The 27,017-nt window shown below is 37.5% G+C and overlaps 1 protein-coding gene across 4 annotated transcripts; it reads left to right on the top strand.

The window, feature by feature from the left end:
* Window positions 1–21,197, top strand: LOC129754368 (peroxisomal targeting signal 2 receptor). Of its 4 annotated transcripts, none has more exons than XM_055750386.1 (5): window positions 1–203; window positions 18,997–19,205; window positions 19,278–19,670; window positions 19,735–19,937; window positions 20,301–21,197. In XM_055750386.1, the coding sequence occupies exons 2-5, from the start codon at window positions 19,002–19,004 to the stop codon at window positions 20,467–20,469; spliced, it is 969 nt and encodes a 322-aa protein (XP_055606361.1). In that variant the 5' UTR covers window positions 1–203; window positions 18,997–19,001; the 3' UTR covers window positions 20,470–21,197. The 4 variants fall into 4 exon arrangements, with proteins under 4 accessions (XP_055606361.1, XP_055606358.1, XP_055606362.1 ...); XM_055750383.1 differs by having other exon boundaries at window positions 1–301; XM_055750387.1 differs by lacking the exon at window positions 1–203 and adding an exon at window positions 7,472–7,640.
* The last annotated feature ends 5,820 nt before the right edge of the window (window positions 21,198–27,017 follow it).

Below are 27,017 nucleotides of genomic sequence, written 5' to 3'. Positions count from 1 at the left end.
GGCTCTGCCAGTGACCTTCTGGAAGGCATCGGTGGTGGTTCAAAGTTTTAAAACCCCCTCTCGAAAGGGAGAGAGCTCAGTTCTGCGGAGTGAAGTTTTGCTGCACCCTTTGGATTAGTTTGTTGAAAAAAAAATTATCAGAAGAAACCTACTGTGAAGTGAAAATCAAGAGCACATTCTTCGACCAGGGATATCGGCCGTTTGTATGATCGGATTCAATTTTGAAAACCCTAAAATGATTCCCTTTAAAAGTGTGCGATTTTTGTCTGACTTCTTTTTATTCACCTTTGCTCGAACCATGGTAAGCATAAGTATCAGAAAACGGTGTAAATTCGGCGGCCGCCCGATGGTTTGGGTTTGGGTTTAACACTTTTGGCGGGCTCTCGGAGACGCTCGGCGGCCGCCATTTTGGATTCCAATTTTCTTGTTCCAGCAACTCCTTCGGGTGAAGACATTTTGCCATTAGTTTTTTTTGTCACTTTGTCATAAATTTTACTCCCTGTCATTATTCCCAAACATCATCACTCAGAAGTTTGGAAGCAAAGACCGCTGATTAACGTTTACTTTAGATGGTCTTGCTAAGGACAAATTTCACTTTCCATCCCTAAAAATAACTCCCGGTTTTTTGTCTAATTTAGCACATCTGAAAACTGAAAATATCCCATTTTGGCTACCGGCATGGCAGACGGGGACCGTCACAACTTGCAACTTTCTTCAAAGAACACGACCTTTCCCAACTGGATTTGTCTTGAACGCAAAAAGACGCGCGCGAGTTTTTCGCCGGTTAATTTTTCCTTTTCTGGCTGCTAATTTTCCACCTTTCACTCATCTTTGACTTTAATTAGAAATATCTGCCGAACGCAGTACACTTTTCCTCTAACCGAAAACAGTGTGGGAAACAGTCTGTCTGTGATGATGCTTTTCGGTGAGTGAGTTGGAGAAAACCGCGCGCGCGGAAAAACGCATCATCACAAATGGTGACAAAAAAGAACCTAAAACCTAGAGAGACGCTAAAAAGGGGCTATAATTTCTGGCTTTCGGGGTTTTTATTCCTATTTTTCCGGTGTACGCACCAGTTTTTGCGTTTCCTGCTAAGAGAAGGGGAATGGCAAAAATTTGCATACCTACCTACCAATTTGCAAAAACGAGATACATCTGGAAAAAAGGGAAATTCTCTCTGGGATGTTCTCTCCGGAATGAAATGATTATTCCTTTTGGTCCAATCTTCCGCTAAATGATGATGGATGATGCGCAGTGCACGTGTCATTTTCTCTTTTGCATTTAAAATGACGATTGGAGTGATACGAATTCAATGACGAATGTTGCTGGACAACGAATGTACTTGAAATTTGGTCAATAATTAGTATTTATCCCATAAACGATAATGTAACTTGACAAACTACTGTTTGCAGTTGAAATATGAAAAAAGAATTGATAAAAAATCAATACAATATTGATTATCTTCCTACTCACACGTTAAATTACGAAAAAAGGTCTTTAACGCAATATTTTATGTGTTTCACGAAATACGTTACCTTAATGGACTGAGTCTATTCGGGGTCTTTTTTGAATTTCTCAAACCCAGGGGTCTCAAAAACTTCGTTTGGTTCAAAACTTATCCATGATTTTTTGTAGAATTTTTAAGTAACGGTTACATGAGTAAATTTGAACTTTTATGTTTGTAAGGGGAAATTTAGTATTTTTTTTACTTAAAAATCAACACCATTAATGTTTCTTCTATGGATCCAAGCCTGATAATTTTGTTTTTGTCCGTAACTTCATATCTTATTAGGCAAAAAAGTTATAAGCCGTTGAATTGGGGTATGTCTTTTTGCATTGAAAAACAATTAATATATTTGGCATCACTGCTAGTGCCTAGCGAAGTATTGCTTGAAAAGAAGTCATGCAATATCTCGCTAAGCACCAGCAGTGTTGTCAAAATAATTGATTGTTTTTCAATGCCATGAGACATACCCCTATCCAACAGCTAATAACGTGTTTGCATAATAAGATACGAAGTTACGGTCTTGGATAAAGCTGTTCAGCGGAAAATTTCCTTTGAAAAATGTATAAATTGGCGCAAAACCCATTATCAAGCTAGGTTCCCCAGAAGAAACCAAAATAATGTTGATTTTTCACTACAAAATATTCAATTTTCCCATACAAACATAAAAGTTCAAATTTACTCATGTAATCGTTACTTAAAAATTCTGCAAAAATTATTCATGGATCAGATTTGAACCAGAACGAATCTTCAAAACCCCACGATTTAAGAAATTCAAAAATAAACCTAAATCGTCTCAGTCTACCGCCTCAGGTTATGAAATGTTTATATTAAGAAAATCCGAGTTAAATAAACAGACTTATCAGTGGACAAATGCAGTAATCAAAAATAATAAGTTTTGGATCAATGATGACAGCATGTTTGAACATTTTATCGAATTGCAGAATACTTACAACTCGGTTCAATAAATTTGTTAATTTTCTTACTTTCTCGAAGTATGATTTGAATATCATCAATATTAGCTGCTGAGGTGTTTTGGACACACATAAACGCGCACTTGCAACTATTTTGAATAAATATGCTAAAATTTTAAACTTTTATATTCGAACAGAGGTTTGAATCAAGATTTGCATCTAATCTATTAACCTCATATCAATCTTGGATCTTCAACTTCAGATTGGTTTATTATGATTATAGTCAACCAATCCCAGCCAACCTAAAATCGTAAAAGAAATCATCCTCAAACTCAGATAAGAGTTCAACTCAAATCGGATTCGTAAATGTGTACTCTTAACATTCAACACTATCGTACATTCATCGTACAAAATGTTGAAATCGAATGAATTGCGATTTATTGATATGATATGATAGAACAAGTCGTATTTGTTGCGACCGATGTTAAAAGAAATCTTATAACAATCGCATGAGATTTCTTAAGATGCATCTTATTCATACGACAACTACTTATGATACAAAATCGTAATTGGGTACAGAAATATCCGTAATGAATGACACATAAGCAGCTGCTTTGAAACTTCCACACTGTCAATTATCTTATCGGGCCAATACGGAATTGGAATGTTAGGAATCTCTAGAAAACTTTTTGTGACGTAGCTGCTTATTTTGAGATGTTATCATGCTGAGCATAAGCAAAATTATGCTGTATTTAAGCCAGCAGCTTCAGTGTAGTGGTTAGAGCTCAAGTCATCCACGTCAAGGTTCGCGAGATCGGATCCCGGTCATGGCATACAAAGTACATGTTCTGTGGTCTGGTGGTTTTAGCATTAAGAAAATCCTAGCCTTAATAACTTCAAAAAATGTATGTTCAGAATTAAGGAAAGTAGAACTCTTCAATGAAACACCAAGTTTCACTGAGGTACTATGAGTGTGTGTTCGTTTAAAAAAAAAAATTAGTCTAAACTTTCCCTTTTATACCAACCAGAAGCTCCTCCAGTAACTCAAAGTACATTCATCCTTCTTGTTATGAATCATTCTTAAGCTTTTCTTGGATCGCCCAGAGATTCTACTGCTTGTTTCTTTTGAAATGATGCCAGTTCCGGTAAATAAGACAGACTGAAAAAACGCAGATTAGAAAGGCTTTTGCTTGTTTGTTTTGAAATGATGCCAGTTCCGGTAAATAAGACGGACTGAAGAGGCTGCTGCTTTTTTTTGTTATGAAAAGATGCCAGTTCCGGTAAATAAGACGGACTGAAGACGCGCAGATTAGAAAGGCTGCTGGTTGTTTGTGTTGAAATAGTGGCAGTTCCGGTAAATAAGACGGAATGAAGAAGCGCAGATTAGAATGGTTGCTGTTTACTTGTTTTGAAATGATGCCAGCTCCGGTGAATAAGACGAACTGAAGAAGCGCAGATCAGAAAGACTGTTGTTTGTTTGTTTTGAAATGATCCCAGTTTCGGAAAATAAGACGGACTAAAGATGCGCATATAAGAAAGGCTGGAGCTTGTTTGTTTTGAAATGATGTTAGGTCCGGTAAATAAGACGGACTGAAGAAGCTCAGATGAAAAAGGTTACTGTTTGTTTGTTTTGAAATGATGCAAGTTTCGGTAAAAAAGACAAATTGGAGAAGCACAGATTAGAAAGACTTCCGCTTGTTTGTTTCTAAATCATGCCAGTTCCGGTAAATAAGACAGACTGAAGAAGGGCAGTTCAAAAGGCTGCTGCTTGTTTCTTGTGAAATCATGCCAGTTCCGGCAAATAAGACGGACTGAGGAAGTGCAGATTTGAAAATCTGTCGCTTGTTTGTTTTGAAATGATGCCAGTTCCAGTAAATAAGATGGACCGAAAAATTGCAGATTTGAAAGGCTACTGATTGTTTGTTTTGAAATGATGTCAGTTTCGGTAATGAGACAGACTGAAGAAGCGCAGATTAGAAAGGCTGTTGCTTTGTTTGTTTTGAAATGATTCCAGTTCCGGTAAATAAGAAGGACTGAAGAAGCGCAGCTTAGACAAGCTGCTGCTTGTTTGTTTTGAATGCATGCCAGTTTCGGTAAATAAGACGGACTGAAGAAGCGCAGATTAGAAAGGCTGCTGCTTTGATTGTTTTGAAATTATGCCAGTTCCAGTTTATAGACAAACTTAAGAAACGCAGATTAGAAAGGTTGTTGCTGATTTGTTTTGAAATCATGCCATTTCCGATAAATAAGACAGACTGAAGAAGCACAGATTAGAAAAAACTTTTACTTGTTTGTTTTGAAATGATGCCAGTCCCAGTAAATAAAACGGACTGAAGAAGCACAGCTTAGAAAAGCTGCTGCTTTTTTGTTTTGAATTCGTGCCAGTTTCGGTAAATAAGACGAACTGAAGAACCGCAAATTGGAAAGGCTGCTGCCTGTTTGGTTTGAACTGATGCCAGATTCGATAATAAGACAGACGAAAGAAGCGCAGAATAGAAAGGCTGTTGCCTGTTTGTTTTGAAATTATACCAGTTCCGGTAAATAAGTCGGACTAAAGAAGCGCAGATCAGAAAGGCTGCTGCTAGTTTGTTCTGAAATTATGCCAGTTCCGTTAAATAAGACGGGCTGAAGAAGCGCAGATTTGAAAGAAGTTTTTTTTTTTAATGATGCCAGTTCCGGTAAATAAGACGGACTAAGTAAGCTCAGATTTGAAAGGCTGCTGCTTGCGTTTTTTTGTTTTTTGGAAATGATGTCAGTACCGGTAAATAAGACAGATTGAAGAAGCGTAAATGTGAAAAGTTACTGCTTTGTTTGATTGAACTCAAACCTTCTCATTTTCTCTCACAAATTGCCACAAATTTACACAATTTTAATTCTGCGATCATTGACGTATTTTCTTCCTGTATCTCAGTTCCCCGCATATTATACGATCTTTTCACTTTCCAGTTGGAATTGCGATTTACAGCACCATTGTAAACGACTTGAGCTATCATTTCTGATACGATTTCATGTTTGCTGGGGATTAAGAGGATTTCTGAAATTCCGACATTTTAGGATTGATTTTGCATTTTCAACTATTTAACTTCAATGCGGTTGATATGAGGTTTTCACTCATCTTAGTCGTCATCATTATCAGAAGCATATATTTATTTGGACATATGTTGGTCGGCTCATTTTTTTCCCTCTCAGTCGAACTTTCATTGTAGAAAAACCTATAATAAAAAGTTATGTTTAACGACCTATCGATTCGATGAAAAGTAATTCAAGATAAAAACATCGATACCAGTGGATAACATTAAATAAAATCACTCAAAAAACAGCAACACCATTTTTTTTTAATCGATCAGCGGGTCGCGCTATTATTTGTTTAATTGCTTGTTTCAACCATACCACAACCTATTGCTGCATATTGTTGATTGAATCGAACACCCCCGGCATGAGTTAGTTACAAGTTATCGAACGCAGCACAATTAGATTTAACAACTTGACAGCAAACATAAAATTGAATGATCTATAAGACAGAAAAAAAACGGCTTCAAACAAGCTTCCGCCTTCAGAAAATGTGTGTCAAAAATGGCCCAACTGGCGAGCTGTTTCTAACACAAAACTGTTTAGCTGCTGAAGAAAAAATTATCTTAACTAGTTTATTTTCTCATCAATTTTATCCATCCATGAAGATGAATCAGCCAAGTGGAGTGCTTCCAAACAAGCTCCAAACGCTGGAAGAGATGATGATGAAAAAATAGCTGAATTTATTTGTTTTACCGGCCAGAAGCGATCGAGTGTTGTCTTCTTGTTGGATGCACATGTGCATTGCTGCATTTTTCTGGGTCAATAGAGTTATGATTAAAAATATTGTGTGATATCATTCTTCAAAAAAATCACAAAATTAATTTGAAAAACATTATTTGAACTCTAGGATTCCTTTTGTTAATTCTTTGTCAAAAATCTTCTACATTACTAGTCTATTTCCATCCTAGAGGAAGTAAACTTTCTCGGAAAAACTCATCTCTGGTCTTGACTTTTATGGTTTTCTGTTACTTTTTTCCCTTAACTTAAACACGTTCGGAGAAAATTATTCCGAATGCAATCGTGCACGTTGTTCCACATTTTCCAATTGCAGTAAAAGAATAGTAAAAAAAAAACAACAAAAAACCGGCAGCCAATATGTTTTTTCATCGTTCCGCCAGCCACATTTTCCGACCGAGTTTTTTCCCGGACATTTTTCCAATCCCACTGGTTGATCTGGCAGAGTCAAGCTGATGTTAGTGATAGTTTTAGAGGAAAAATCAAAGCGTAGAAAAAACAGCATCTCCAATACACAATATCTGGCTTTGGTTGAGGAAAAGTTTTAACGGCTTAGTAGATCCAAACATCGAACAGCAGGCACAAACGCTTAAGCACGCGTGTATGGAAGCCGGGTGAAAAAAAAACTATTAGTAAAAACCTGGATGGAACTGAAAGGGCGCGGGAAAAGTTGTGGGTGGATTGGATAGGTGAGGTTGAAGGTTTGGTGATGAAAAGTGCAGCAGCCAGGCAGAGGCAGTCAGGAAAAATAAATACTAGAAAAATGTTTAGTGTTTTATAGATGCATGGCTGGCGAAAGGCAAGAAACGTGCACTATTCCTAGTGGAGCTGTCACTAGGACTAGTCAAATCTTCAATCTGAATAGAACCTGGAAAGCTATTCCAGTCTTGAATAAAATATTAGAACTCTAATCCCAACACAACATTTTAAGATCAATTCCATACCAGTAATAAAATTTTCTGTTAAAAATTGGAAAAATTTTCACATTATTTCAAAAAGTGACACGTCCCCAAGGGTTCTAATCTTCCCCGTATGAAAAATAGAAGAATGGAGTAAAAAAAACTCTATTGCATATGGCAAAGTCGGTTGCGTTGCGTTGCTTCTGTTGCTGTTGATGATGCTAGTTTCTAGTTTTCGATCTTTTTTGGCGTGGCGCAGGAAAAGTCGGAAAATTTTTCCCCCCAGAGGCACCCGGGTTCAGTTTTTCCATACACGTGGCCGGGCGATGAAGTTTTCGTCAGTTTCGGGAAGTCCTCGGTGATTAGTAGGATAGTTCGTGGTTTTTGGCTAAAATCCGTGTTTCTGTTTTCCAGTTCTTATCTTGCTTGGTTCAGTTAATTTATACCTGCTTTTATCAATGGTTGGAAGTAGAATGTGATATTAACGATCGTCAATTTGTTATCAGAATTATTTTGGTAGGTATAAACGTCTTCGTTTTGTTTTATTTATTAAAAATTTTTGTCTGGATCATTCAGGACCTTATTTAAAAACATATTTTAATTTTTTTTTTTAAATTTACATTTACTAGAGAATTATTCTGGGGGAAAATCGGTAATTGCTGTTTTGTTTCTTAATCGGTATTTTTTTTTTCTCATACCCGAATCCTTCTGATTTTTAAAGAACATTTTTTCCTTGATTGATCGAGTTTCAATGGGATATCAGATTTTACGTAGGAATTAAAAAAATCTTTCTGTCTTTTTTCGATTTTTTTTTTTTACGTTTTTTGGTTTTAATTTTGAAATAACTCGTAATTTTCATTCCGCGAACAAACAACACTCATACCAATAGCTTCTCTGTGCTCTTAAGTAGTGAATTTATGCAAGAAACTACATACGTTCGACAAAATCAAACACGGAACTTAAACGTGTCAAAGATTGGGTTTAAAAATATACAGAACTTCGATTTCCTTAGTTCAAATATTGAATTTAGGCGAAACTTTCACTATAATTACAATGCTCCGGTTTAAACAAATGGACAAAATGCAAATAAATTTGATACATTTCAAGAAAAATTATAACACTTGAAGAAATCTTGACTTTGGCAAACCTCTGCTGACTTTTCGACAATTAAATGTTAAGTAAACAATTTGAATTAGTAAAATTATTCTTGTTAATATTTTCTTCCTTCATATAAAAAATAAAGTGTGCTTCATAATTTGGACTTTGTTGCGATTAGGAAAGTGAAATCATTGTAAAATACTTTTACCAATGACATCCCAAACTATCCAAATTCTTCTGTAAAACTTTTTCCAAGCTCAATTGGTTTATAATTAAAGTTCTGATTTCAACATATAAATATCAATTGATATATTTAAAACGTCGGGCGTTGCGTCGGGTCAGCGTCGCATTAAAATTCCATTTTGAAATACCATTTTTCGTTTGAGCCACCACAATGCAATGCGTCGCGTCAATGACAGCATTGTACTAAAATGCAAAACTTGTTCTAAACAGCAGTGTTCTCGAGCGTCGACGTTTTGGTTTTTAACTTTTTTAAACTCAGTTTCTTCTTAATGTTTTTAGTCAAAGTAGAACCAAGAATCAAACAAACGTTATTTTCTCTGAAGCCCTCAGAGCCAAAGGGGTATACGTGCAAAATTATCGATTTTGAGTTAATAACGGCAAATTATTCCTTACGTTTCTTCAGGCTATATTTGGTGATTTTATCAGATTTTAAGAATTTATTTAGATAGTTTTATATTCGAAGAAAAAAAAATTCGAAAAATGTATGGAAAATGGCCGAACAAAAAACTTAAAAGAGTGCTTTCTCGAAATAAGTTTTTATGCAGTTATACCCCTTTGGCTTCAAGGGCCTCAATTAATAACAATAATTCGCATTTTATTTTTCATAGTTAAAATTAAATTGAATGAAATATTTTATTAGTTTTTTGCACAAGGTCTTATCTCATAACTTCTGGAAAGTCTTGTCAACGGTCGCTAAGTTGTGCTGGGGATATTTTTTTTTATTATCTGACAATTTGCGCCGGGGGTTTTCAGATCTTTCCCAAAATCCAAAATTTTATTTGTTTTTACGACATGAAAACACACGTATTTTTCAGATTTATAACATTTTTATTTTTCTAGTTAGACTTGGTTAGATTTTCTTGTAAATAAAATAAAAGCATGCTGTCATTTTTCAACAGAAATCATAAAATAGTACAACAAAGCACATTTTAATTTTATCAGCTTTCCAAAAAAAAAACATTAAAAAATATTAATGTAATGATCTTAAACATGAAAAAGGTGCATTAACGAAAAAATACTGAAAAAAGAGCAAAACTGGTGATGACCTGGTGCAAAACTGAGGCATAAAGCTGGAGTCAGTTATACTAGGGTTGCCATCCGTCCCGCAAAAGCGGGACATGTCCCGCTTTTTTGTCGTATGTCCCGCCGTCCCGCTTTTTCTTCAAAATGTCCCGCTTTTTTTCATGGAAAATTTTTACAAAATTCACTGACTTACACTGGAAAAATTTTGTATCTTCTATTTCAATCCATTTGTTCAACACAAAAAAATTCGAATACGTCTTTTTGCTCGGAATAAGCATCAAATTTTCAGAAGACAGAAGACATAAGAAAATTATTCAGTATTTTGCTGAATAGCACTAAAGATACAATAAAATACAGATTCATTTAAGCGTTCTTGGAGTACGTTCAACCGATAATGCAATGTGAATAACTTTGGTTTGAACAAAATATTGTTTAAGTTGCTTCAAAATTATTATAGATCTCAACTTTACGACAGAATCTTAGCTTAATTGCCTTTTATACACCTTTTTTTTCGACTCAGTTTTCCAAAGTATAGGAGAAATTTCTTTTGAGCTTTCAATTTTTTTAAAGAAATTTGAAATATATTTGCTATTGAACAAAGGTTTTTAATACGATATTAAATCCGTTATTGACATGTAGGACTTGAAATATTTCTCTCGTGTTAATCTGTTAATTTGCGATAACAGTGGAAAATTAACGTGTTTATGGCAAAAAACCGTGTAAATAGAAGTAATATAAGAAAAACTGAGTAAAATCAATCCGCGTTTAAAAAAAACCTTAGTGTACTTTTTATGAATAACTTTGGCTGATGGTATACGTATAAGCTTGGCAATACAATTTAGCTTTTTTGAAGAGTTTCTTAAATGTCCCGCTTTTTTCGGCTTTGTCCCGCTTTTTTGCCGGGAAATGTCCCGCTTTTTTTTAAATGTATCTGGCAAGCCTAAGTTATACTGTTAACACTCTACAAAGTACGAAAAAACAGTGTTTTTTACCTGCTTTGATAAGTACTTTTATTTTCATGTTATTAGAAGCGCGCCTTCTTAAGTGAGTGCATTTATTCGACCATTGTTTGTTTTCGATGCAAAAAAAAGATCTATTATCATTATTTCTCTCATAACTCTTGAAGGAGTTATTGGCCCTCTTTGGTGTCTTCAGATGAAAGTTGCATCATGAACTGGGCTATACAGTGGTATTTTTTGTAGAAAATTCGGTGATGTAGACGGTACAACATTTAAAGCTCATTTACAATTTTTCATGTAAAAGGTCGATGTTTAATTTTGTTTTAAATGTTTTATTTGAAAATCTGGTAAAATTTCGATGCGTTTCGATGTGCTATTTTATGATTTCTATTGAAAAATGAAGGAGGTATACCTTTGAAATATGGTTTTATTTTATTTACAAAAAAAAACTAACCGAGTCTTACACGAAAAATAAAAATGTTAAAAATCTGAAAACACGTGTGTTTTCATGTCATAAAAAATTAAATTTTCGATTTTGGGGAAAATTTAAAGACCCTCGCAAACAGGGCAAAACGATGTAAAAAGGTGATCAAAATTGTTTGCGCCAAAACAGAGCGTTTTAGACCCATAGTGGCTTTGGGACATTTTACCTACATTTAAAGCACTTTAAAAAAGCTTTTGAAAAAAATGATTCAATCACCTAGCAGTGAGATAGAAAAATTATTTTTTGTAATTTTCATTTTAGAGCATACATGTATTTGGCGAGTTTTTAGATTGTAAAAAAAGTAGCAATTTTGTTCAAGACGTCAACTTCGTAGAAGCTAACTCAAAAACCTTAGAAGGGTTAAAAATAAAAAATATTTTTTATTCAAAATTTTCAGTTTTTTAACTATATCTTTTCAAGCCGAGCTTATTCAAGCAAAATATGTTTGAAAGAGTTTTGAGTCACCCAAAATCGAACAGTTTTGTCGAATACACTTAATAAAAATATTCAGACTGAAACGAGTTAGATTGGAAAAACTAAGAAAAAATAGCTGTTTTCAATTCATCTTTCTAGTTCGGATGAGTTTGGTTCATTTTTTGGTTGCATCAGAATCAAGCAGGTTTCACCGTTATAAAAACATTGAGTTTACAACGTTAAACTGTTTATTTTGTACACCAAAACACACTGTTTAAGAAACGACTGATTTAAAAACAATTTCTACTGTATTCAAATAGAAGATCATCTGTATAAATTAACCGAAATAAGACAATGTAAGTAAAAGTAATTTGTATCATTTTTGGAATGATGCGTGAATCATTTCATTTTCATGTTTAATTCAGTTTACTCTTTTCAGGAGCAAAAAGGGTAGAATTTTCTTTGGTGGATAAACGCAATAGTGGATAATAGCAAAAGGTATCCGGCAAAAGTTCGAAATTTGGAGAATTCCATCGTTTTTTTTGGAGACCTTTCCTTATAGGAACTACCAATAAAACATTGGTTGTTAAGTTTACGGGTAACTTTGGTCTAATCATCTGCTCCTCCTCTCCAAACGATTTTGTCGCGATTTGTGTTCCATGTTTACTTTTAGGCTCGAACTCACGGACATCGGCTCGGGAGGCAACCGACTTGCCAACTGAGCTATATCACAAGCCGCATAATGAATTGATTTGAGTTTTTTGTTTGAGTTCGCATATAAAATGAATACATCTGACAAAGCCGCAGCCCGTGGCGTTGAGGATAGGTTTCAAGTCTTCTAAGCCAGCGGGCATGAGATCGAATCCGGTCACGGCATACATCGTACACTTTCTGAGATTGGTTGTTTGTGTTCATTAAAAAAAAAACTCCAGGCTTTTTTCATCGAAATCCAGGCATCCGGGCCGAACCTGACCTTTTTAAGAATTTTGTATCAAATATCCGGGGATGTCCGGGTTAACCTGGCTTAGCTAGTTTTCTTAATCACAAATTTTGATCATTCCTGACCCTCCGATTCACGTACAATGAATAGAAAAAAAAAGTCGACGCACTAATTCTAACATCAGAAGATGCTTCTAAAGGAACTTGCACTTCATCCAACTGATATGTATTAAGGTTGAAATAATAAATTAAATTAGGAAATACTCTGAAAAATTTGAACTGGTTCAAATGCACTACAGATATGCATGTGGGCATGATTGAAACTCTGGATATGCGGTCGTTTCGAAGTAATTGCTTTAAACTGATCATGATTCCAATCGTTAAACTACTATCATAAACGGATTTCAATTTTAACTTTAAATGATTGTAAGTTTAAATTTTTCTTCCTCATGCTTTGATACTACCCCCCGATCGAGTCAAAAATGATAATCGTGTAGCTCCCACTTGTGGCTCTTATTGGTAGATGTGCGAACGCACCTCAATCGCTTAAATTCAATAAACCGGTTGAGCACAACACAAGGATGCAATACACGTGGTTCCAACTGATAATAGCACACCACATAATTCGAAGGTTCATGAAGCTACAGTCGAACCAAGGGGTAGCAAGTTCGTTGGAATATTTTCTCCTTCAAGTTTCTTCGAGTCTCATAGTCATGAAAGGAATTTTGGAAAGTTAAAATTTTGAACTTAAACTCACGACGTTTACCATCAAACTGTTATCACTTTATCAGGAAACGATTCAACCGGACAGCTCGGAAAACAACTTAATCTGACGAATCCAATTTAGGCACAACAACTTGCGTACCTACCTACTGTATCAGTTTGTTTATTTCTTCTTGTTGGGCGTCCGCTTAGTGTGTTAGGTGTCCGAAAACTTACGGGCAGAGACAAGTTTTAAGTGTTCCCATAATACGCAACTAAGTGTGTATATCAACTTAAAGCTGGCATTTCTCCAGCTGCTACTGCTGCTCAAATACTTTTTCAGTAGGAAGTGAGGACTTTTCGATTTAGTTTCTCCCAGCCTCGTCTCGTGGTGTGTTGTTTAATGATAATGATATAAAAGTTGTTGTTGTGGCTCCCAGCTATCTGCGCGTATATGGCAAAATCGCAAACAAAAAAAACGCGGAATCTAATCTTGAACCCCGTAGTAGCTTGTCTTGGCCATCGTTTCGTATCGTTTCGTTCGGAAGAGCGAGTGACCAGTTAATCTTGCGGTCTTTATGGCCGCAATGTTGTGCTGTTTCTTATGCCTAGTCCGAGGAGTAAATAGTTGATGGAGGCTATACCTGCGAGATGCTGAAGACGATGGTGATGCCGCTCTTGTTGATTGCAGTTGAGTATCGCCATCTAGCCCGTTGTTGTTGGTTTGCTCGTTGATAGCCGCCTCCCTTACTTGGTTTAGTTTGTGCCAGTGATTATTGACCTTGGGTATGTACCAACAACCGACTAAGTAGAGTAAAATCGTGCAGTTATATCATTTCCTTATAGTGTGCTTTAAGCTTCAATAGGAATCTGATAAAATTCGTTTTATTTAACATTTGGAAACTAAATGGTTTTCCCATCCTAAACTCTAGACTCCCATTGAATAATGGAATAAGATAGCCAAAAAAAAATACAGACATAAATCAAACAATACTTGTTTGTATCAACGGATCAGCAAACAAAAGTTGGGTCATTAAGTTTTGATAGGTCGATGGGTATGAGTGTTTCCATTTTTTTAATCATTGTGTGATGTTTCGGATTGATTGATTGTTGTGCTTCTGCTTATACTGAGGTTTTGAACTGCGCACAGTGCGACTACTTTTATCGCAATAGTTTCTGGGAAGTGCTACCAGTTTAAAAATAAAATAGAAAAAATATAACTTATTAATAATATGAATTATTTTCAATCTGATTTCTGGTTGAAACTCTGAAATTTTTTTTTTTTTGTTTCGATTATAGTCGTTTTACCATCATTATGGCATTCGCGACTTTATCAACGTTGCAGTTGGCGGATCGTTATTGAAAAACTATCCGGTACAACTGCGTTCGATATTTACTCTTGGGCTCGAACTCGCGGACATCGGCTCAGGAGGCAACAGACTTGCCAACTGAGCTATATCACAAGCCCCCTGAAACTCTGAAATAAAGTCTGAACTAGAAATCTGAATTTTAATTTTCAAACTGAATTCTGAATTTGAGTTCTGTATTTGAATTCTGAAACAAAATTCTGAATCGAAATTCTTAATCGGAATTCTAAATCGGGATTTAGAATCTGAAATCTACTTAGTTTTAATTGCTTTCTGGCTAGGATTTTCGTTAAAATAACTTTATTTTACTAGCCAAAGACTGAAAGACTAGCGTCCTTCATTTTTCGTAATATCTGTTGTATGTAAACATGCTGAAACAAGTTGAGCACCACTGCCTTTCAGTGTGTGCTACCCGGCTAACTATGACCCAAAACACAAACACTCATCTCCGTAGACTGCTTCCTGCTGGATCCAAACCGATGGAATCTCACGGCCTCGGGAATTCCGTTTTCAAGAAACGAGACTCGAAAAAACCTGAAGTTGCATAAAACGTGTCCCGAAAAAGAAAACACAGTTCTCTAAAAACGACCCTGTCGAACATTAATCTTGGCTTAAACATTGAGTAATCCTATACCAACAACAAATAACTTACCCTAATGGGGCCGTTGGATCTGTCAAATGTGTCGTTACGATACGACCGTCCTTCGAGTGGACAACCAGGAGGCGTCTTGCCTTCGACAGGGCTCTACAATATTTTTTTCATGACGGAACTTACTCACTTTGAGAGTTAAAGGTGTCGACGATGAAATTGCCACACTATGAAATTGCTCTAACTTTTTAACCGTTGGGTAGAATTTAATGAAAATTTGGGTGGATATAGTTCATAGTGCATTGATTACATCCTTTTGAAGTCCTGTGACCAAAACTCGCGGAAATGGAGTCGAAAGCACAGCTCGTGCGTGATGAAATCTTGCGCATTCATTACGACAACAAGGATCTCTCGCATCGTTCCATCGCTAAAACGTTGGGAATCGCAAATTCCGCGGTTTTGCGAGTGATTAAGCGGTTCGAGGAACGATTGACCACCGATCGGAAGCCCAAAAGTGAAGGAAAAAGTATTGCGTACAACATCAAAAATCACAACCGCGTAGTTGGAGCCTTCAACCGAAACCCGAATGCTGGCTAAGAAGCTGTACCTGAGTTTTTTCCAGAAGGCCAAAACTAACGCTGGGCTTCGAGCGTTCGAGGTACAAAAGGCCCCTAATCGCGACGAGATAAAGAACAAGTCCGTCAAAACCCGTGCCGGGAAGTTGTACCTCAACATGCTCACGAAAGTTGAATGCTGCATCATGGATGGCGAATCATATGTGAAGGCCGACTTCAAACAGCTCCCCGGCAACCTGTTTTTCACGGCCAAGGATAAGTTCAGCGTTCCTGAGCATGTCCGCACTAAGAAGATGTCCAAATTTGCGAATAAATTCCTGGTTTTTCAAGCCATCTGCACTTGCGGGAGGCGAAGTGCACCTTTCGTGACCCAGGACACGATGAAAGAACAGGTGTAAATACATGAAAGAGTGCCTCCAAAAGCGGCTAATTCCTCTTCTGAAGGCCCACAACGTCCCAACAATCTTCTGGTCGGGTTTGGCCTCATGCCACTACTCCAAGAACGTGCTGAAGTGGTATGCGGACAATAAGGTCAATTTCGTGCCGAAAATGTTCAACCCTCCCAAAACTCCGGAGCTCCACGCCATCGAGAAGTACTGGACGATTATGAAACAGCACCTCCAAACGACCTAAGGTAGTGAAGACAAAAAAACGGTTGATTCCCAGGTTGTGCAGAATGGCCGGGGTTAAGGCCAAGGTGCGGGCATTCGTGTATGGACTGTAAATAAAATACGAGTAAAATGGTTAAATGAAGTTTGATAGATATTTTTCAATCCCTGAAAATTTGACGGTAATCGGATGCAAACTCGAATTTTGCGAATCAATTTTGTGTGTGGCAATTTCACCGTGGACACCCTTTATCAAATTTTACACTCACCCTTTTGTGTTACTTGCTGTTGCGGATATTTTCTTTCTGCCCTCTATTTCTTGTGCTGCAATTGTTTCGGTCGCTGAGACAATCTGCGGATAAATCCAATTTGCTTAGAACTTCGGGAAAATATCAAGAGCCTTACCTACGATTCTACTGCGCTTTCTCTTCTACACCAGAGCCTCATCATTGTAATCGGCGCCGTTCCCTTGGCAATCTGTGTTGAGTGTTGCGAAAGTCAATTTGTTTTGCTGCTCCATCGTGTATTTCAGTTATTATTTGGCTCCTTGAGCTCATTCCTACAAGGCTACGGCTCTGCGATGCGAACGGATTACAGGCCACTTTTTGCTGGTGGAAGAACTGCGCAAATGCAATCGCGAACACAACCGCTTAAAACTTTTTCGACGATGCTGTTTTGTTTCCGTTTCTCTTTGTTTATTTTTTTGTCCCGCGTGTGCGTTTGACGTTTGCACTTTAAACTCTAAACACTCATTCTTGAGTTTACTATCTACTCTAATGATAGGAAACACTCAGAACTAAATAGCTACACGAACTTAATTATAATGCTGGAATGCATTGTAGAGATTATTATGGAGGCTATTCGTGGTCAATGCCACATGAATGGAAAAAATGGCTTCAATTGATTTTGGCAAAACACCCCCACATTTCCCCGAATCAGCGTGTACTCACCGCTTTGCAGAACGCGGGCTCGGACCTCCTCTCAGCTGCTCCTCGGCCTTTGGCCGCCCTACGATTGGGGCCGATTGGGTGCACCTTAGTGCCGAAGCTGTCATTCGGCCGCCCTACGACCGGGGCCGATTGGTGGTACCTCGGCGCCGCTGCTGCTGTTCGGCACCCTTACGATCGAGGCCGATTGGTGGCACTTTGGCGCTGCTGCTGCTGTTCGGCCGCCCTAAGACCGGGGCCGATTGGTGGCACCTTGGCGCCGCCGCTGCTGTTCGGCCTCCCTAGGTCCGGGGCCGATTGGTGGCACCTTGGCGCCGCTGCTGCTCCTCCGCTTCCACTTGGGGACCCTTTCTGCCGGAAGACCTCCACTTTTCTTCACGGCAGAGTCCTGGTGCCTCCGCTCTACGCCTGTGGCGCCTCCTGGGACTACCAGGGGGCTGCTGATCTTTCCTAGGTTGTTCGGCTCGCGTGCCAAAGCCCTACGCCTGTGGCGCCTCCTGGGATCTACCAGGGGGCTGCGGTTTTGTTTCCAACGATTTGTGCCTGAGACGAGATCGCCAATCTCCGAAAAGGGGCCCTGATGAAACGGATGCATTTTAAATATTTGCTCAAGCGTGGTTCCGGAAGCTACTTACGCAAGTGTGCGGCCTTCTCGAGAGCTATTAGCGAACCTCTACGAATCTGGCTCGTTTGGTCGTTCCGTTTTCCTACGGAATGGAAAAGAGCGTAAGTGCTGGGAGCGTTCGCTCTTAAAACAGGAAATCCTACCTGTTGATCTGATGACCGAGCTAATACCGAGCTGATGACCGCTTGATCGGCCTATCGGAACAAACGACCACGAACGGCGATTTGAGCGGCTTGCTCGTTCCGGCGGGGTTCGGAATGGGTCAAAGATTTCGTGATTTTCGCTACGGGTTTGTCGTACCTGTGTCCTGGGCAATGCTGGTCGACGTCCCGACTCCACTCCAGAACGCTGCCGGTAAAAACTCGCGTTTCTGTCCGCCACTTGCGACCAATTCCCGGGCACTTAAATTTTTCCGACCGCGTCACACCACAATTTGCAGCACAATGGCGATTCTTTTCCGCGTGACCGGTTTTGACAGCTTCCTACACGCTCCGTTCGGTTTCCTACGAATTGGGTGCCTATAACCCGAACCTGCACGCTTGGCGCATTTTATCCTATCTTGGTTTGATATTTATAACACTCTGATTTTACTCAGCATGGGGATGGGTTTTATGTGTTTTTATTGCCATTCGCTCGTATCGTATTAACTTTTTAAGACTTCTAAAGTAACTATAAACTTAAGTGCAACAAGATTACTACGGCCAGGCCAACCATGTGGTAACAAGGGAAGGAAGAGCGTGGAGTTCCCTGCCATACGCTTCATAAAGGTTTTTTTTTCTAAATATAATACAATGTAAAATCTAGAAGTGTAAAAAGGTTAGATCTCACCAAATATGTTGTCATCGAGGGGATACATTCTTCAGTGGATTCGGATCCATTCGCTGGGGTTGAGTAAATAAACTGAAGTTTGTACAAACAGCGCCATTGGCCTCGCCACATCAGAACGGATATCTGGTTCGATGTCCTTCTAGTGACTCCGGCTTCTGACTCGACGAGACGATCTTCTTTGGCTTCGGCTCATTGTACAAGCCATTGTTTTTGGCTAGTATATCTGCCGGGCTGTATAACATTCAACTGCGTGTGTTGTATTCATCCAACGAAATGGATTGCTACGATTGACGAAAACATAATTCTTTTATCATAAAACTGAACAATGTTTTATTCTTTGAATCAAGATTGAAATTTCGAATTTAAACTGATTTTATTGTGTATCGAAAGACAATTTAAATTTAAATCAACTTTGTTGTTTTTTTTTTAATTCTAAACATAACTTTATTCTTTTCTATTTCCCTTTTGCAGTTACGATGTCGACCTTTTTCACCACCAACCGGCACGGTTACAGCGTGCGCTTCTCCCCCTTCAACCCGGACCAGTTCGTGGTGGCATCGAGTCAGTTCTACGGGCTGGCTGGCGGCGGAACCCTGTACTTCCTGGAACTGTCCCCAGATGGTAGCGGAGCCATCGTCGAACGGAGAACCCACCACTGGACCGACGGGCTGTTCGATGTGGTGAGTTTTTTTTACCTTTTTTTTTCACAAGAAGTGTTGCCAATTTTTCAATTTTTCTTTTAATTTTCACAGACTTGGTCCGAATCGAACCAGGAGATTGTCGTGTCCGGTTCCGGTGACGGGAGTGTCCAGCTGTGGAACACTCAGCTGAGTGCCAACAACGGGCCACCGCAGATGGTGTACCGGGAGCACAAGAAGGAAATCTACAGCGTCGATTGGAGCAAGGTTCCTTTCGAGCAGTTGTTCATTTCGGCCAGTTGGGACAGTACGGTGAAAATTTGGGATCCAATCCGGAACCATTCGTTGACGACCTATATCGGGCACACCCAGCTGGTTTACAATGCGGTGTTCGCAGCGCACATCCCGAACACTTTTGCGTCGGTCTCTGGCGATGGAATGCTCAAGATTTGGGACATTCTTTGCTACGATCTACCGATTGCCAGCATTAAGGCGCATGATGGCGAGGTGAGTTTGTTTTTAAAGAAATTGGAATTCGACAAAACAATTAACTTTTTTTTCCATCTTTTAGGTACTCACCGTGGATTGGTGCAAACATGATTCAAATGTGCTCGCAACCGGAGCCTCGGATGGATTGATCCGTGTTTGGGACTTGCGCAACTTTGGCATTCCGCTGGCGGAACTCAAGGGCAACGAATTTGCCGTACGAAAGGTGCAATTCTCACCGCACAACCACTCGGTACTGGCCAGTGTTGGCTACGATTTCACCACAAGGTAAGTGGAGTTCTCACTTAATTTTAACAATAGATAAAATCGACACTCGACTTAGTCGAGCTACTCTACGATATCAAATAGATCTTGTAGCCAAGTTCGACACGAGAATGCGAGTAGCTCGACTTGGTCGTGTGCTCGAATGCTGATGGTTGAAATGTCGACTTCTCGAGGCGAATTTTCGTTCAACACAATTCGAGAGATTCAGTCAAATCGAGCAGCTGGGCTCAAATTACAGAATGGGACGCCAAACTTGAATACAATTTTAAAACAAAAATTCAAATACTAGTTATTTATTATGTATTTAATTTTTAAAAAAAAATCATGGTGTAAAAAAAAACCTTTTCTTCTTTCCTTTTCTTCCAGAATCTGGGACTTCAAGAAGAGCAACGAAGCGATCGAAACGATCAAACATCATTCGGAATTCACCTATGGGTTGGATTGGAACCGGAGACGTCCGAACCAGCTGGCCGATTGCGGTTGGGATTCGTTGGTTCACGTATTCAAACCGGATTGCCTTGCGGACAAATTTTAATTTGCTCAAAATAAGGCAAACAAAAATCAACAAATTGTGAATAAATCTATTCTCACAAGTCAGATGATGAGTTAAAAACAAACACAAAACAGAACAAAACCTACAAAAAAAAAAAACAAACAGCAGCAAAAAGTGGCAAACCAAATTGTGATTTAGGAAATAAGTAGTCTAAAACATTTAAAAAAAGAAATCATTCGGATATAAACGATTTTAGGCAAAACCAAATACTAACAGATGCTACAAATTTTGGAAGAATTTGTATGGACCCTTTAACAATAAATGGTTTTTATCGGATTATGTAAAGAAAATAATGGAATCGAAAACCTATCGATGTTTGGTGTAGATAAAAAAGAGATGCAATGAAACAAACACAACCCTACATATATAACTTGACCTAATTCAGTGTTTCCATCAGCGGATGGAAACGAAGGATTTCTCAACGAACCAAAACAAAAACCATACAGAAGCATTATGGGCAGATACCCATTTGTAATCGAGTCATATTATTTATGTTTTCTTCCTGTTATTAGCACAATAGTTTATATTAAACTGTAAAATTGTTTCCCCCTGTAAGTTATGATTAATTTTATTTCCTAAGAATTTCGAGGGATTTTAGTTTGTGGGTTGGGATATGAGATAGCATGGTTCAAAAATTTAAACTGTGTAAGAATTTCGGATCATGTACTTTATCAAAAATAAAAAAAAAATTGTTGGTTTATTTTCGTTGGTACTCTAGTAGCAGTCAAAATTGTCAAATAAAACTAATTATTTTGCATGTTTTGAGTAAAAACAAAATGGTTCATTTTTTGTATCCGAAATATTTTTTGACATCGTTATTATTGCGCCAGCACTAAATTTTACTCCGAAAGTCTAGACTTCCGACAATTGAAAATAATGTACTAGATTGGCGGAAATATGTGCGTTGCTATCAGTTAATTAACGACGTTTCTTAAAATTTGATTTGAATGTACATTATATTTCATTTATGAAAAACGCCTTCTTGTAAATAATATTCTTAAACATTGGACAAAACCGGATTGAAGATTGGCAGGAAAACTCTAACTAACAGTTGAATATATTTAAACGAAAAGTGGGGATTTTTGTTTAACCTTTATTTTTTATCTGAATTGGCATTTTTGCAAATTTTATAGAAACTAAGTAAAATTTTTAATGAGAAAGAATATGAAACTGATAGTTGGACAGGTAAAAGCTAGAGCGCTTTGGGTAGAAGAAACGAATAGATGTAGATAGAAGTGACGAAGATGTCACATTGCTACCCACAACCAGCTACCAGTTGTGCTGGCTTTTCTCGGCATTATTGCCCCACACAGGGTCGAACACATGAAATTGCGTTCGACCGGGCAAAAAATAACACAGACAGCGCTCACATGTACCCTGAACAATTACCATACATCGCTAGATGATAGGCAATCTAGACACCTTCGGACCTCACTTCTAATAGCAGGACGGCGAAAACTCATAACAGCGTCTCGTTTAGCATCTAATGGCATTATGTCAGGAACTGATTCTATTCATGCCCAAGAAAATCGAATTCCGTTACTCTTATTTTACATTTTTCCCAATTAAGAACAACTCCCCTTTCCTTAAATTTCTGAAGGACCTGTAACCATGGTAAGTGATGAAGATACACTTAAATGATGAAATTATTACAATGCCAATTTGAGTTATTTATTTTAGCAATTAAACACAAGAATTACTGATAGCATCATACCTTATTCAAACGAATATCATGAATACCAGAAAGCGCCTTCACAGTCCGCTAGTATTTGATCCATAATCCGTTGAAATCTTTCCGGTGCAGATACAAGACCGTTAAGAAGACGCTTGAATCGATGAAGCCCATAATGAGTAACGAGCATCATCACATTTCTACTTTCTTCATGCCAACCCTTCCTAAATTTCGATTATGTCTTGCCTTAGAAGTTCGTCTAGCTTTTCAATGAATCGGTACTCGTCTCAATGGCTGGACGATTGGAACTGCCTTGGGATCCATCTTAACACGAAGAGTTTACATTTTGATGTGCGTTTCCCAATTTCAACGATGACTTCGAATGTTTCCGGAATAGGAAGTGGTTCATTAGCGTAGGCCTTGAGGATTTTATCACTTCCTTTTTCTCACCTGTGTTTTGGCATGTTTTCATCTACCTCGATTGCATCAACAATTTTCCAAAAATCAGGTTTTCGCGATCTAAAAATGCTTTCTCGACTGAATTTGTCCTTGCTGGCGTTCTGCTTTTGGATTCCGTTTTCCAACTTCACAAACCGATACATGTCCACCATCATTATTGATTCCAGCTTTGAACTCCGTACTCTCCAGCGAAGTTCCGATGGCCTCAATATCTGACAAGGACTGATCCTTCTCAAAACTCTGATTCGTACCTAGTTGATTTGCAATTAGAAATATAAAAAAATCGACTGAGATATATAATACCTTGCTTCATAGTTCGTAGCTTATGTCTCTCCAGAACATCTTGGCAACGCGATTTGAAATATGCATCCTGATTGCATGACTGATTGCTACATCTTACCAAGGCTGCTCTACCATAACCAGCGGAAACCCAAGCAACCAAAAGTCACATATTTACTTGAATGAAGGCATTGAAAGTTACATATAGGTTGACAAAGATAATCAACTGCCCAATTCCCTTTAGTGAACTTTATGTACTCATTAATGAACTTGAAAGTTACAAAAGTGATTATTATGTACGTTGTATGTGACTTGTTTTGCCCAATTCCCATTAGTGAACTATATGTACTCATTAACGAACTTGAAAGCTGCAAAAGTGATCTATACGTACGTTATACGGGACTTAAGTCACATAAAGGGCACAAAAGTGCTCAATACGGGATTTGGTAAGTCGCATAAAGGGCACAAAAGTGCTCAAACGGGTATTGAAAAGTCACAAAAAGTGCATTGATGTGCTTTCAAAATCAAATCACCTCTTCGAGTTTTAGTTTCAGTTAGAACAACATCTAAGCGTGGTCTCGTGGTAGCGTGTTCGCTTCTCACCACGAAGGTCGGGGTTCGATCCCCAAGCCGGGCAAGTTTTTTTCAATAAGTAATTTTGTACTTGAGTGACCATTCTGATGCGATATATGTAGGAAATGTAGGAAAGAAGCAATTGAGCAATTTGTCGAGTTTGAAATCCGGCGCGTGGCATCATGGCGGCACCGGTACAGAACACAGTAAATAATTAAGACAAGTTGATATGAACCGAAGCCAACGGTTCAGTTGAGATAGAGAGAGATTTTTTTGGTCATTTTGCGATTTTTCGGAAGCTGAATTAAGAGGCCGCTAGAAGCTGAATCGAAGATCATTAAGACTTGTTTTGGAACTTGAAAGTATCAATAAGAACTTAAATTTTGAGCTGCATAGAACGTACTTCATATCAATGATGGGGCTGAGTAAGCGTGTTTGTACCTGTTTTATGGAACTTTTGGTTGCTTGGGAATCCTTTTTCTATAATCCCAGCACTGCTTGAAATAAACAGATTCCAATTTTATTGATGATCCACAACGTATTTCTTTTCACAATAACAACTACTGTCTGGATAGCTATAGATTTGGCCTACATGTTCAAAATCTATCTTTTTCTAAAAGCTATCGATCTTCGTCTATAATCCATTTTTATTTTCATTTTCCCCTTTCTATCTTCCTTTTTTCACCCACAAAGTGTTAAGAGCAAACAATATCTTGATTATGTTTCTGCTGGCAAGATCTGACAAAAACGAAGCTAAAAATGGTCGGGATGAATAAGCCATAATGACGCTTAAAATCCCTCGAGAAAAAAAAAAGTAGGTTACGAAATCAGAGGTCGGCATTAAAACGCTATTCGCTAGTTAGTCCGCTACATTTTTGTTTTAATATTTATTTTTTATCTTTTTTTCTAGAGAACTAACGGCTCAAAAAACTCCATCACTTTATAGAAAATAACATTTATCAGCATTTTTGCTTGAATAATTGCACCTAGTAGAGTTTGTTTATCCTTTTTTTTCAACTGAAATCCCGTGAGAAAATAAATTTGTCGACAAAAAAGTAGCGGATTAATTAGCGATTAGCGATTTAACACCAGACACTAGAAAAAAGCATGTATCAGAATTCTTCCTTGACTGATTACTTGTGGTGTCGTTTGTCTATCTGCTGGTACAAAAGATTGGTGAAAAAATAAATGAAAATGATAATTCTCTAACAAAAACGAAGCAGACAAATTAGCGATTAGCGCTTTAATGCCGAACTCTTGTATCTATATTTCAAATATAGATACAAGAGTACTCTTTTCAAGCTTTAAAGAACAGCGAAAACCAATTTTTTTGTTGTTTTTTCCACAGGAGCAGAGTCTAGGCCAGAGATCGGCAACCTTTTGAGTCAGAAGAGCCAAAAACTTCAAATTTTCAAAATTTCAGAGTTTGAAAGTGTTTGAACATTTAAGATTTATTGTTTTTGTTTTGAACTAAAAAAACAAAATATATGAATGATCATTGATCAATGATCATTTGTTTTACAAAAATTACTTAAAAACCATTAGAGTTTTCTTCTAACTCTTGGATATTTCATTTAAATCTGTTTCTGTTTACCATTACGAACATGGATTCATTTCTGGATCATCAAATTTAATAACATGAAAGATTTGAACGTATTAACATTAGCAGAATATTTATAATTTCTTCGGCAAAGATAAGCTTTTAAAATAACAGAGTAAAAGTAAATGAATTTTCTTAAAATTATCAAGTTTTTTTTAAACATTCACAAGTTTGAGCTAATCCTTTCAAAAACCCAGAAGTATGAGGTCAATTAACTAAAATTTATGTAGCTGACAAATTTAATCTTCAAAATTTATGCTCCTGACAACTGGTAGAATTATGAAAATTCATGACATCATGCGAACGTGTCTTAAGAATTATGTGCATCTGTTAAATTCAAAAATCTCATTTTATGTCACATCTTATTCTTTGGTATTGTGCCACCAATTGAATGGAGAATGAAATTTAATACATTGTAGATTATTCATCAATACTTTCTTAAGCTTGAATTACTGGCAAAAAACTTTGGTTTGACCAGTATAAATCTGTAATAATGTGATTATGTAGCCTTCTTCGAAAACTCGTGACAAATAAAAAATAGTAAATTTCTACTGGCAAGATCACTTCAAAGCAAAGATACTTTTAATGCTGTGTAACAAAAATAAATAAAAATAAATAAAAATAAATCAACGGTAATTGCCTAACTGTTAATTCAAAATGAGAAAATAAATATATGTCCGTCACTAAAATTTTGTTGTTTGTGTATTTTGATAAATCCTGCAGCCATAACACTTGAAATTTTAAATGTGTTCCAAGACTCAAAAATTCAAGACAAGACGGGTATTTAACCTGTGAACTGTGATGAATGAAATTTTCATTCATTCTCTTTAGTCCGGTTCCAGATTTTTCTGTAAGTATCCAGGGCGGGCAAATCCGGGAATTGGGTTTTAAAATTTAAAATTTCAAACCAGGTAATATCCGGGTAAATTCAGGTCAAAATCTAGATATTTTCCACAAAAAGGCAAGAGAAAAGCTGAAAAATGTACACACGAAAAGTAATTTTTACCGAGGCACATCAGCGGCGTTCAAATCACATCTCCTCACAATTAAAAAAACACATGCAAACTTATTTCGCTAAAACGAGTTGAAAATTGGGAATTCCGTAAAATTTGTGAATAATCCGCGAGAAAGTCGAGCCTTCTTCCTCCGAACAATCAGGCCAGACTGAAATGTCCACTATACACATGTTTTTAATACTTTAAGCTTTGACTATTATATTAAAGTGGGATTTTCTAAATATTTCAAGGAAGACACAAAACACGTCTAGTCTCGGTGATAGCCAGAATCAAAGAGACTGGTTCGTTTATTATGAGCATTTTACAAGATTCGCCAGCGAAGTTGAATTACTCTCTTACGACTAAGTTCCCAGATTGGGATTTGATCTACTGATCGAAAGTTGCAACTAATCGAACACTACACAGACCAGGCATTTCCCAATTTTTTTTTTGAAAATGCGAGCAAGCCGTATTGAAATCTGGCAATCTTGAATTCTTATGAGGTATCTACACACTTAATTTTTTCTCCTGTGGTCGGGACGATTTCGTCCTGTATTTTCAACAGCTGAAATTACAGGACGATCTCGGGACAGAAAAATAGCTCAGGAAAACAACTGTCAAATTAGCCTGTAGGTTCGAAACAGGGTTCTCCTATGATTAACGAGGATTTCTGATACTGTCCTGTGAGTTCGAAACGGTTGCCTCCCGAAATTTTAAGGGAATTCTGTAATAATCGTTTATGGTTTGGAATTTTTTTTTCGAAAAAGAATGCATGATTGATAAAAAATGCGTTTAATTTTCAAACAAATTTATTTTTTAATTAATTGATACGTACTTAAAACTTCACTTCACACGATTGGGAAAATAAGCTGCCTTCATTTTTCACACTTTTTTGACAAAATCCACGCAGGAAATGTTTGTGATCGTTGGGGTGATTTTGTTTTTCAATTTG

The sequence above is a fragment of the Uranotaenia lowii genome, chromosome 3 (genome assembly GCF_029784155.1).
Source record: "Uranotaenia lowii strain MFRU-FL chromosome 3, ASM2978415v1, whole genome shotgun sequence".
In the NCBI taxonomy this organism is placed as follows: Eukaryota; Metazoa; Arthropoda; class Insecta; order Diptera; family Culicidae; genus Uranotaenia; species Uranotaenia lowii.
Note: the sequence above shows the minus strand (reverse complement) of the source record. Positions and strands in the feature narration are given on the sequence as shown.

Bases quoted from the DNA above. Each gene is read 5' to 3' on its own strand.
- LOC129754368 (XM_055750386.1), top strand. From the start codon at position 19,002: ATGTCGACCTTTTTCACCACCAACCGGCACGGTTACAGCGTGCGCTTC. The intron at 19,206-19,277 runs GTGAGTTTTTTT...TAATTTTCACAG, and splicing joins CCGACGGGCTGTTCGATGTG to ACTTGGTCCGAATCGAACCA. The intron at 19,938-20,300 runs GTAAGTGGAGTT...CTTTTCTTCCAG, and splicing joins GGCTACGATTTCACCACAAG to AATCTGGGACTTCAAGAAGA.